Source organism: Physcomitrium patens, chromosome 6 (genome assembly GCF_059467195.1).
Source record: "Physcomitrium patens ecotype Gransden chromosome 6, ASM5946719v1, whole genome shotgun sequence".
Classification (NCBI taxonomy): domain Eukaryota; kingdom Viridiplantae; phylum Streptophyta; class Bryopsida; order Funariales; family Funariaceae; genus Physcomitrium; species Physcomitrium patens.
The window spans coordinates 14,346,699-14,359,640 of record NC_143415.1 but is presented as its reverse complement, the minus strand read 5'-3'; the positions used below and the strand labels follow the sequence as shown (position 1 = coordinate 14,359,640).

The 12,942-nt window shown below is 39.9% G+C and overlaps 1 protein-coding gene and 2 long non-coding RNA genes across 12 annotated transcripts; 1 reads left to right on the top strand and 2 right to left on the bottom strand.

The window, feature by feature from the left end:
• Positions 1 to 4,253: 4,253 nt before the first annotated feature.
• Positions 4,254 to 7,611, top strand: LOC112283588 (uncharacterized). 3 transcript variants are annotated; one of them, XM_090251364.1, is made up of 2 exons: positions 4,254 to 5,325; positions 5,911 to 7,611. In XM_090251364.1, exons 1-2 carry the CDS (start codon positions 5,098 to 5,100, stop codon positions 6,043 to 6,045), a joined length of 363 nt encoding a protein of 120 aa, XP_090107490.1. In that variant the 5' UTR covers positions 4,254 to 5,097; the 3' UTR covers positions 6,046 to 7,611. The 3 variants fall into 3 exon arrangements, 2 of the variants coding, with proteins under 2 accessions (XP_090107490.1, XP_024378250.2); XM_024522482.3 differs by having other exon boundaries at positions 4,370 to 5,325; XR_012217726.1 differs by having other exon boundaries at positions 5,098 to 5,721.
• On the bottom strand, positions 4,362 to 5,987 carry LOC149989177 (uncharacterized). Its single transcript, XR_016503417.1, has 2 exons — positions 5,859 to 5,987; positions 4,362 to 5,698 (listed from the first exon to the last, which is right to left on the bottom strand). It is a non-coding gene; the product is annotated as an uncharacterized LOC149989177 (long non-coding RNA).
• An 822-nt stretch (positions 7,612 to 8,433) lies between the features above and the next one.
• On the bottom strand, positions 8,434 to 10,668 carry LOC149989176 (uncharacterized). Of its 8 annotated transcripts, none has more exons than XR_016503414.1 (3): positions 10,189 to 10,338; positions 9,446 to 9,560; positions 8,434 to 9,360 (listed from the first exon to the last, which is right to left on the bottom strand). It is a non-coding gene; the product is annotated as an uncharacterized LOC149989176 (long non-coding RNA). The 8 variants fall into 7 exon arrangements; XR_016503411.1 differs by having other exon boundaries at positions 10,119 to 10,338; XR_016503413.1 differs by lacking the exon at positions 10,189 to 10,338 and adding an exon at positions 9,857 to 10,112.
• Between the last annotated feature and the right edge of the window lie 2,274 nt (positions 10,669 to 12,942).

Here is a 12,942-nt window from a genome sequence, read left to right as displayed (position 1 = left end):
CATTGAAGTTCCTTCAAACATGTCGCATTAGTTTTGCGCAATCGACGGCATGTTGCGCTCCGTTTCGATTTTTTTTTTTTTTTTTTTTTTTTTTTTTTTTTTTTTTTCTTTCGATCCTTCATTTCTACCCTTCTGCTTTTAGAACGTTTGTCAGTTTAGATCCAGCCCTAGATGAATCCACTCTTAGTTGACAGAGTTATCGTTAATCACTGACATTCGTAGTACTCAGCACGCCTAACGGGAAATTATGTGGTTGTTCCTTAAGTTGCACACTATCTGTGGACGAAATCCTGGCCTCACTTCACACATCTGAAGGAGCCTCTGGGGACCATCACACGATGTTGATGATTTCTTTACGGTTTTTATTTTTTTTATCTTTATTTTATTATTATTTATGGAAGCATTGACATTTATATGCCCTTTGACAGGTACTCAAATGCCCTTTGTTTTGCTGCCCCTTTATGTGCAAAGCATTGCCTGTAGCTATTAAAATTATCTGAAAGCTCGTACTCCTTAACCGCCAAGTAAACCATTTCATCAACTAGTTTATTTCATGAAACTCGCCATAATCTATCAATTAGCGAGGCCCTTCCATGACAAATGGGTATAGGTTTTTAATCATATGACACACTGGATCAATGTCACTTATTACCAAAACCTCTGTTATTCGATTATTTAGTTATTTATTAGATCCTTCAAAAAGAATGTCTAAAACTTGAGACAACTATCACGAGAAAAGAATTCAGTGTCACCCAAGAGAGGAATGTTAAACACGGGTAGGACTGCAGGCAGACTGCCCTAGAGAAACTCCCACTGTATTCAAGCATGAACCGACTTGTAGGTTTTAACTCCAAAGTAAACAATTGGAGAAATTAAGAGGCGGTTACGTTTTTTTCGTAATTCACTACTCTTGCACGTGGAATAGAAGAAGAAAACCGAAAGCTGTTCGTGGGTATGACAAAAGGTGCTCAACCAACAGGTTGACACTTATTCGATTGTACAGCTACAAGATTAGGATTTATGAAGTTTTTAATCATTATTTATTTACTATAGATTTATGTGCCAAGCTTGTCATTTGAGTGAAGAGATTCGGTCTGGAAGACAAATGCCACCAAATCATCCATTTATGATCTTTCTGAAAATGATTTTCCAGTGTAATAAACTTCAAAATATTATTTTAACAATTAAACAATGTAAACAATACTCTTAAAATTTTCCATTTATACATATTGTAGATTTTAATAAACATATTATTGGATTAATTCACAATTAAAGTTTTTATTCATTTGATTGCTAAAATACAGATATCTTTTTTTAGTTTTTTGTTTAAATATATATATTATTGTATATATTATATATTATTATATTTATAACCTTTGAAATTTCAAAAAGTGAATAAAAAGGAAATGAACATAGTATCTTCTAATGAGACAAATTTGTAGTTATTTATTTATTTATTTATTTATTTATTTATTTAAATAAATTAGTAGAAAAAAATTATAGACAATAATAATAAAGTCATAATACTTTGAATATTTGTATCCCAACAACTCTTTAGAATTTTTTTTTTTTTTTTTTTTTGCATATATATATATATATATATATATATACATTCAAAGGTCCAAAAGTACATAAAGTGGACTTGTACAATATATATACATGGTTATAAGCGTCAATTTAACAATTTTCTAAAAAAAAATAGTATATTACAAGAATAGAATTTAATAATGCAATTGGATGTAAGCTCACGACCCAATCTACAAGTATATGGTAAAACTCAAGTTCCATAACTAATATATATATATATATATATATATCTTTGTCTTTGTCTTTTCACAATATATAAATGTGTGTTTTTCTTTCATATATGTTGCCTTTCTCATTGTATTATTTTGTATCAAAATAATTCTTGTGTACAATTGTACGTATTTCCACTAATATACATATATTATTAGTGTATGATCAATAAATAAATGTTTACTTGTATAAATACACTAACAACATGCCTTGCAATTTAATTTCAATTGATTTGGACACATAATTTTGTTAAGATATAACTAATATGGTAGGCCATGTTCACTATACAGTATTGCCACCAACTAGTAGTGGCTACACTAGCTCACAATTTGATTTTAACATAACTTTATCTTTAATTTGGATTAATCTACATATGCAACTGAACTTTAGCGTGTAATAATTTGGTAGTGTAACCAAGGTAACTCTGCATATCATTTGAGATGCTTTTGTCATATAATTTCTTTCTTATTACATATTCATTTTAATTCAAATATAAAAAACAAAAAACCAAAAAACAGAAAAATCAGTTAAGCAATTAATCAGTCATGTTTTAATGATAATAATAGTCATTATTAATTGACAAACTTGTACAAACCTTCCAAATTCCGGCATAGTAGCCACAATACTGATTGGAACACATGAAATGGTTGCTACAATGATAATAAACATACATATCATAAAATACCAAGTACCAATTATTATTTTAATTAGCTAACAAGATATTAGACACCAATGTTGGTGGATTCTGGACTACAATAAGTTTCACATGTTAGAGTCATTTGAAGATAATTAAGGTAGTCAACCCATTCTTTACCATCCCCCATTTTCGATCTATAAGGTGGTGTATTTCCAATCAACTTGACATAATAATATTGATCAGTTTTGACACCTATTGGTTTCACATTATTTAATTCACATTTTGCCTCAATTCCATGGTGCCACTAAGTAAGAAATTAAGAATTTTATGCCAACTTAGTCTTAATTTAGCATTGGTCATAATTAGATTGGCCTATATGACAGATTTAGGTCAAAGAATCTTCAGCTAAAACATTAATATGAATTCCGTTTTAGGGCAAAATTGTGTGAAAACACCTGGAATCCCCATGATGAGGATATTTTTTATTTTTCCATACACTTACGGAAAATATGCTAAAATTCTTACGTTATCAGAAATAGGTCAACTACCTTAAATAGCAAGTCAGAGTGGACGATTCTGTTACGGAATCTGACATCCAAGCCTCCAGTGATTGAGAACGTGAAGCATAGCCTCGGGTTCGGCATCCAAACCTGGGGCCAGGCCAGATATCGACACCCGGCCATCTCCCTTGTCTGCTCAGCCGAACCTGGCAACGGCCCAAAGCAACTCCGAGCCGGATCCTGCCAGCCTTGGTGTTAGCCTCGACACGAGGACATTTTACACCCGAGTCTGTCTCCTTACCACAACCCACGGGTAAAATATTACTGCCACGTTGGAGGCGAGGGGGGTGTCATGGACTTCCTGACCTAAGGTCTTGTAGAAGCTTCTACGGGTGAGCCAAAACTGAGGGAATCTTCTACGGTGGAGAGCCACTAGTCATTTTAAGACTCGTGGCATATGCTCCTTATCCTCCAGTTCCAGTACTAAAGTCATAGCTACTGAGTGATGGGATTTTGTTTACAAGTAGAAGCCCTTGTGAAGCATGTTGAGACAGACTTCCAGGTGTGGGCTCTGTGATAGTTAGAACAACTCACTAGCATGCAAATGGAAAGAGTGGTAGGTGACGTCATCCTGTGGGTTAAGACAACAATTGGGAAGGTGGGAAGGAAGGCAGTGATGGAAAAAAGGGGGCAGCACTTGGGGTAGTATAAGGGCAGAGTATAGGGGACTTTTTGGGCACTGCCCGTAGGAGAATGGTCTGAACAAGTTTCTGGCTTTAAAGTTTTTGTCATACCCACAAGCTTCTGAATTGTGCAAAGAGCAACAATTGACCTTTGATGGGGATCACTTTCTCTGACAGTCCTTTTCTCTCTTATTTTTTTCTATTTTTAAAATTTTACTAAATTTATATATTGTGCTTTTTCTATAGTATAAAATTAACGATGCAAACATTGTTGTCCACACCCCCCCTCCCTCCCCCAAAAGTAATTAAGTTAACTGGTAAGGAATTGTGTACATACCAATTCAAAAGAATAAATAAGTAGAGAAAGAAAGAAAGAAAGAAGATGAACACCATTGTTGAAGAATTCAAAGACTTCAGAACACCGAGAACGACAAAAAAAACATCCATCATGCATTTGATGTTCTTTCATGAATAATTGAGTTTTCTATTAATTTGATGCCATTCAACAGCGCCCATTTTGATTCAAAATACAAAAGACCTTTCCTTTTTTGTGTGTAAGGCCTCAATTATGATGGCACAAAGGGTGTTGTTCCATGTGGTTGTGGTGATTGTTTTTGTTTTTTTTTTCTTTTTCTTTTCTGGAGAGTACTCCACTCTTCATTTACTTCCTCCGCTCATCATAACATCCACTTAAACTAATCCATCCATCCATCCACCCTCATTCATTCATACATGCAAGGCAGCTGGTTATATGCATTGGAGTGTACCTCCTTTAGATGGTGGTTAAAAGCATGAGCCAGGATTATGGCGACATTCTCTTGCCAACTGTGTTCCAGTTCAGCATTAGCATGGCTATTGTGGTACACAGCAAATATATGAACCCAGCCCCATTGCCTGGGATTTACTGATCCACACGTTACGACTACTGCTTAGAAAGTAAAACAAATCTTAGAAAGATTCCACCCTGACCGAATGATAACGATCCGAATATTTTCCGTTCCCACATCGTTCCCAAATGGTTCCCATCACTCTCTCTGTCTCTCTCTCCGTTACTCGCACTATGAAGAAAGACTGAACACTTCGGTGTCGCGAGAGTTTGTTTTGAAGCATAAATCCAAGCAAGTTTGACTGAGAGAGGCGAAGAGTTTCGGACCAACAGAAAGGGGGGGGGGATGCTCATCAATGCCATGAGAGGGCTGTGTGGATCCAAGGGCTTCAAGGCAGTGGGGGCCTGTGCGACTTCCCCCGCGGAAATTCGTCGTCTCTGTGAGAGTCAAGATCCCAATCTACAAAGCATGAACCACATGGGACCCCACGATGTCTGTCTGATCCGTTTGTCTGGCCATGAGCTTCGGGATCCGTTGCTGCGCCTGCCTGCCTGCCTGCCTGCCTGCCTGCCTGCCTGCCTGCCTGCCTGCCTGCCTGACTATCCACCGATTTTCACGTTATTCAGAATTCTCGTAATTTCGTTGTCTCTGCAATGATTTTCCTCGGCAAGGAAGGAGTACCATCCCGGTGTCCAGGGGATGCATCAGCAATCCAGGGCAGCATGAGTGCGAGAGACTGCCATGGTCTGATTCATGCCTTGCCGAGTCAGGAGAAGCAGAGGCGTCAGCCGACGGGTGGATTCAGATCTGTTGCCTCAGGATTGCGTGGGAAACTACAGCTGCAGACTCGACAGCGAGGGTTGCATGATAACCCATGCATGGTAAGGCAAAATTTACTGCTCACACTCAACAGTAATTTGCTTCCCCGAGCAGGCGCCTCTGATGGCCACAAAATGAAACTGCATTGCCTTCGCGGAATTGGGTTTTCTTACGACGATGAATCCGATATCTCTGTTTCGTCCATGGATCCTACGTATATTGTACCCGAATGGTCGTTCCAGATACGCGATGGAATACGCCGAGTGTTTTTGATCCGCATCTCTGTAGGGGGTTTGGGTAGCAATGCCTGAAATAAACCGAATTGTTTTTCTTCTGTTCGTGCGAACTACAACGAAACTGGAGGCAATAATCTTATAGACAAATCTCGACGGATTCAACATGCACAAATGCTGGAGGCATGGCGATTTTTCATTTCTGAACTTCACCACTTGCAGATGGTCAGCCCAAGCAATCCAAATCGTAATGAAGATTGTATTGTTGTAGTCTTTCTTTTCAGGAAGAAAAGTAGATCCTTTGTTCATATAAATATAATTCAAATAATAATAATAATAAAAACATGTTATGACACTTTTACCTTTGCTGAAGCCTGATGCCTGCCGTGATCAAAATTGCGGGCGGTGCTGCAGAGTGACGCAGCTCGAATCCGACACAGGGCGAAGCGGCTGATCTCAGCCTACGACTACGGCCCGTGGTTCTTTCGATTCTTCTGTTTCCGCAGGTCTAGAGCCATCGCGAGCTTCTCTTCTCGCAATGCTTCCTGAGATACCCTATCGTAGACGGTCCGCCACTTGTTACCTCCGCAGTGGAGTGGTGTAGCACCGCACTGTGGACGCCCGGCTTTTCCGAGTGCTGTCTGGAGCCTCGAGTGGGTGCGCAGCTTCGAGGACAAACAACCTTCGTGTAGCCGGTTAAGTAGTTTGTGGCTGAGGCAATGAATCTCTTCTGTAGCCTCCAGTTTTGTCTCACATCGGTCTTCGACTTTGCCTGCCCCTCACTCGGTGGTTCTGCATGCTTCAAACTCTGCGTTGCAGCGTTGTACGTTCTTTGATAAATTGGCTTATCGACGAGAGGACTGGTTTTACAGAGAGTGTATCCTGACGGTGACATTGCTTAAGTTGGCGCAGATTTTCACTGTAGTTTGCAGTTTGGGACTTGGGGGTGGCTCCGTCCTGTGGATAGTTTGGTACTTTGAGATGGAGTGTTCAATACGGCTGAGAATGTTGGTGGAGAAGCAGAAGACGATTACTATAGAGTTGGTGTGAAAATGGGATAAGAGCCTTGAGAAACGTCGAGCTTAGAAGCATTCCTGTCCTTCGAAAGCTGAGAAAACAATGGTGATAGATTGGTTCATGTCAAGGAGGTGTGAAGAGGACTTTCAGAGAGAGAGAGGCAGGAGTTGTTTTCCCTTTGTGGCGTAGCCGTAGCTGTGTGTTTCGGTCTGTTTATTAGTCCCGCGTTTTCAGATAAGACATTCTCAGCACCAGAGGCGTTGAATTGATTCCGTGTTGAAACAAAAGGGTGAGGGAGTGTAAAGATAGTCGTATCACATTTTCATCTTCGCGTTCCGAATCGTTCACCGGAATGGCGAGGAGAAGAGTGTTGGCCATGGGGCCAGCGATGGCGCGGATGATGTGCATGCAAAATCCCTACCAACAGATCAAGAACGACGAGGCGAAGTCGAAGAAGTGGTCATGGATTTGGAGACGCAAGAAATCCTTGAAACTTGGCCGTGGCGAGAAGAAGCCGAGAAGGAGAGTGGGCCTTCGAGTGGGCCGACTCCGCATCCGGCTGCTGTCGCCCTTGGTTCTGTTGAAGAAATTGTGCGATTCTTACGTCAAGATGATGTTCGCTCTCGAAGGTAAAATGGGTGGTGCGGGGTTTCATAGCGCTAATGGCCCCTCTTTCCCCGTGTACCCTATGCACATGCCTGGCAAGATGGGGGTTACATATAATTATCCTCAGAAGGTGAGATGAAATAGATGTCGGCTGTAGCTAAATTTTCCGCAGACGCTTTACAACAGTCTTCAAAGTACGTGGTTCGACGTTCGATAACACAGGGGGAGCGGGTTCGCTTCTGACAATGACCGAGTCTACGGCAGTAGATTTTTTTTATTTTCATATTTTGGGTTTGATTTTTATTTTGATTTTTGTATATGAAGTCAGAATTTGAAGGATTCTCCGTTTGGGGCTGCGGTGGTACATAGACTGTAGAACTTTCGGACGTGCCGGTCTTTTAGAATACTAGATGCTGTGGTAATTTCTGCTTGTATGTGTCCATTCTTCAGAAATCATTTCAGATTATGGTGGGACTTTTTCCCCTGTGACAATATCAATGTGAAATTGATAACTTGGTGCTTGGTTGGCGATTCTGGATCTTGCTGATTGTATGTTTCGACTTATAATTCATGCCTTTTGTTGTGTATTAAACTCGGCTTTCTTAAGTGCACAGTTGAGGCTCTTAGAGCTTAGAAATCTTGGTTGTGCCCTGTGATATTATAGCTTTGATGAATCTTTAATAGCTTGGATAGCATTGTCGCTACAGTCGATGTTTATTGTTGGCTTTTGGTTGCGTTCAAAATTTCAGAAACTCCACACAAGTTATGGATTGTGGGTGCAAAAAATGGTTCCCATTTAAAGATTCTATGATATATTTCACATTCTAAACGAAGTGGCACCTACACTGTACCACGAGCATTAGACAGTGTTCAACTCGTTCTCTTTTGCTGGAATGAGTGCAAGTGGTAGACACTTAAGTTTGCCGTGCACACAGTGTATATCTTGCTTTTTGCATAGAACGATCATCGTGTGTGTACATCTTGATGTCTAGTACTGTAACCTGCTGAATGATGGTGTTAGAATCATCACCAGCTGTAGTATAATACAAATGAACCCCAAAACATGAATCACCAAGTATACATACTGCTACTTGGTTACTAAAATTCAGCTTCTCAGACAGCCCCTTGGCATCAACAAGACCCATTTGGAACATTACACTCCATTTTCTCCAAGCAGTAAAAACTCAACCCCTAAAACAATGACGCAATCAGGAAATTCAAACAAGACTCTTAGTCGCCAGTGGAGCACCCTCACACGTAATTGTGGATTCAAATACTCAAGTACATGATGCAATATTCTCGTGCCAGAGCGAATACAAAAAAGAATCGTTGCCATGAGCTTGAATTTACTGAGGCTCACCTACAAGCAAGCACGTTAATTCATTACACGTAGAGACCCATTACCAACAGCTTTGGAGTGGGTTTGTAAGAGAGCGAAACGACAGGCATGTCCCACAACAGCCATGTTTACTTGCTAGGAGAAATGTCACAACCTAATTGCAGCTCTCATGTACCATTGTACCAATTTCATCTAGTAATACGGCAGTCAGCAATTGCAAGTTAGCATCATCATTTGAATTTGAAGAGGGAAAATAAATATCACAAGGGAACCCATCTCACTTTCGTAACATTTTATACGAGGGAGAAGCTAACATCATAAGTGCACTTGTTCTAAAACTACACTATTTTGTATTGGCAGTTTGGCAGTACTGTTAATAACCATATTTCACATCAAGGGCTCCCTTCATGTTTCTGTTTCGGTGCATTTATTCGCAAAAAAATGTGCAATGCAACATCGACGGAGTTCACAAGGTGATTCATGACCTAATCCTGAACTACGTCCGCTGTACAATATCAAAAACCTGTCTCTCACATAAAATTTTGCAATTAAGATAGCATCTCTCAGGCGATGATTCATCTTGCTGGTGATTGCGTAACGAGCGAGATGTAAGTACAACGTACCAAGTTTCGACCTGTTAAGGTTGTCACAGAATCCGGATCTCTTCAGGGTTTTTTCAGGACGATAATCGGGATCCTTGAGGGTGCGAGGACATCGGCATAAGGAAGCCACTCAACCCGGTGGAGTGTCGTCGTTTGTGGGATCTCCCAGGTGATTTTGCAAACATCGAGGGTGATTTCCCAAACATCCCAGGAGATTTTGGGAACCTGGGTGATTTTCCACCTTCTGAATTGAGAAAATATTCGTCGTCTCGTATGATGACTTCCTGGCCTTCCAGAGCACTATGCATGGACAAGGGCACCATCTCAGGCTCCAGAAACTTATCGCGTGGCTTTTAAAAAGTCTTCCAGAGGAAAGGCACCAAACCTGAAAAGTTTTCCATGACGCTAATGTTGAGACGATTGAGGGCCTTTCAAAGATTTTATCAAAAATTACTGACAAGGATTCAAATAATCATCTACTCAGATTCATGCATTTTGCCCTGTCCATGCCAAAGAGAAAGTGTCAGGTTCCGTCACGAAAGAAACATTGACAGGACCATACATCTGATTAAGTTTGACTAAGGCGGTTGTTAGAAACGCTACAAAAACTTGTCGTGGAATCTGTACAAAAACAAGTCGTAGAATCTGTACGGCTCTCACAAGACTCACTAGAATTCTTTCTACCGTTAATCCTTCGCATCCATTACTATCAAAACTATGAACAATTCCGAAAAAAACTCAACAGAAGATAGCCCCTCAACTCAAGTTTCTTCAAATTTACAAAAATAAAGCGTACAGTGGAGGTCATAGCCTCCATAGCCCAACCATGGTGTGATTGCGAGAAGATTGCATATCTGTTCGCGTTCTTCGACGGAAAAATGAAAACCCTCTCAACCTAAGTCCGTTGCTCATACAAGTAATGCTCCCCTTCAAAGTGGACACACTCAATTGCAAGCAGTCACTCAAAAAACAACAATGTTCTGGAAACAATCGAGTAGATCCAGAACTGATCAGGCAAGGGGACGAGTGTCGAAGACAATGAAAAGCAGATCTACTACCTCAAGTAGTACACCGCCTAAGAATAGTCGGCCCGTGAGCAGGAGCTTCGAGGAGCTAATTTACACATACCTTGGGCTCCTACAAGACAATGAAGAGTTGGTGCCAGGACGCATTCTCTGAGGCAGCACCAGAATTTTCGGAGTTGCGATGACAGGAGAATTGATCGCCCACTGTACATCACATATCAACATCAAGTCATCTGAGTTCATGGTGAGGAAACATCACCTCAAACGCTGTGAACGCAGAAAAAAATTTACGTCGAAAAGGGGCTAAAATTCCGTTTCTGGCAAATAAAAAGGATTCAAAGCTTGAGTTCGTAATAGATCCAAGGCTGCTTGGCTGTTTAAAATTCATTTCGCACGGTAAACTTATCTGGTCCATGTTACACATCCTAAAACCTTCTTCCTTGGTTAACGTAAAAGAGGAATCAGACTTTCAGATATTTCACAGCTTGTCGAAGTGAATGAACTGTGAAAACAACATTTGAATCTGTGTAATTATAAAATACTCGTTCCACGGGAATCTCCATGGGGTGCCACAGTGGTTACGAAGAAGATAAAAGTAAATCTTAAAGTACTGTTGCAATGTAGGATATTATGGCATTTCTGAATTCATCTTCCATGGCTCGTGGTGTAAGGTTTTGAAGGACGATTCTCAACTGTCCAACAGATCCCCCAATTCCTAAAATTATGGATGAAATTTCTCTGACAAAATACGAACAATATGTCTAATCCCTACATATTCAAACGTACGATTTCACTAGATTATAAAGTCCAGAACGCGTGATATGGCAATCGATGGCTGGAGGATGTGCTTACTTCTCATCAAAGGAAGTTCCAAAAACTTGTTTAGTAGCATTATCGTGTGGATTCGTAGCTTAAAGACTATGCAATGAACCCACACGATAATGAAATATCCTTAAACTCGATCTGAACCAGTCCTCAACACAAATTTTACTATAGACACATTTGATAGCTAAAACTTTAATTAGTGAAAAAGTTTCTAAATATATCCTTTCAAGCCCAAGTTCCGACAACTCTACAAATGCGGACAATAACAAGTCATGTTACTGCAAAAGAAATGACTCAGCAACTGAGAAGTATTTTTATAATATTACTAAAAAAATTAACAACAAATGTCTATGTGCTATTTGATTTTCTTTTTCTATGTCTACAAATGCACTAGTCCGTGCCAGATCTGCTCTGCACAAGTGACATGGATACTGCACGATGTCAACTACGATTCAAACACTTGCATTATTCTCCTGAAATGTTTGGAGAAAATCCTGAGATGCTGACAAAACGGAGCGTCCGCTTACTGTGAGGTTGGAGGATTTTAGCCCTTGCCGGTAGCATTGCCTGGCATTATGCCGTCACGATTCTGTTGAGTTATATCTTCGACATGGCCAGGTTCAAGAGGAAGGAAGACGGTTGTGTTCTTTGAGCCGCACCAATTTCCTTCATTGGGTCGAATTATTGAGTAATCAAAACGAGATCCATGATGTCTTTAGATGTAGTTCCTGGAATACTGTTAGAAAGCTCAAGTACACTTTCACGAAGTACAGCGGTGATGGCCTGCAGCTGTCTGGAGATTCCAAGACCAAAGAGATATTTGACTTCCTCTTCTCCTTCTGCTTTTTTCACCTGTAGAATTTTTTCTGCTTCCGCTTAGTGGATTGCTGTGACCCTCATCCTTTGAACTGTCCCGGGACAAAAATGGAAGAATAAAGAAATCAGTGCTACTCCCAGTAATGACTCCTCTCTTCTGAATGACAGAATTGTAGTTAGGATAAAAACTTGAGCATTGGCTATTCTCACAATCTTTGATGGAAAAGTCGCAAAAATAAGCTTTGCAGCAATGTTCACTTCGATCCATGATGCCACAAAACACATCGAAATAAAAACGAGTTGAAGCTTCACCTCTAATGAAACTCTTTGTAGGAAGTGAGAGTTGCAATACTGCACGACCTAAGGATGTGTTGGAAAGCAAAAAGCGAGCATGCGTGAACTTAGGTGCATTAATTTCATTCATAGGTCGACGTACATTTGAATCTGGTACAACATCAACAATCAAAATTGCATATCCATAGGCCCCCAAAACAATTCATTTAGACCACTCCACGATAATTTTTGTAAATTTCTTTTCTGTCATGAGCTATTCGAATCGATATCACCAAGGCAGAATTCAGATGTTCAAAATTGGACAAGGGGTGCTTCAACCTATACATTTGTTTTCAAAGAGATACACATGCACAAATTCATGGCTAGCTTTCTCCAACTCTTTTGAAACGGTTTGTGCAATTATATTTTTCTGCTCAAAGACATTGTCCAGTAACATTCTAGGAACAAACGTTCTTACAACTGCTAAACAAAAACCAGTTAGAGAGTTCAAAATTAGAACAGACAAATCTCCATAACGTAGCTCTTATGATTTGTAGCAAAGGGTGAACCTACTAGAACCGAGCTTCTTACTCATCTTTTCAAACTTTTACATTTCCTTTACTGTTAAGTTTAAAAGCAAACTAGCCATTCCTACTAAAATAGAGTAATATATCGGCTTCGAAAATCACTGCCAATCCAGCCAACATCTCAGGGCAACTGCTAAAGAAAGTGTGAGCAACCATTTGTATTTGAGTACTTTTGAACGGTTCACAATCAATCAAGATAAGAAAATATAAATATAAGAACCACTTGCAAGTAACCTACTCATTTCAGAAAGAAGATGGAAGTTCAAATCATCCTCACAATAAATTGAGAGCTTAGCAAAGAATCCTCAAAAATGCAAAAAATTTGAGTGATATTTAGAATAACAACCATAAAAAAC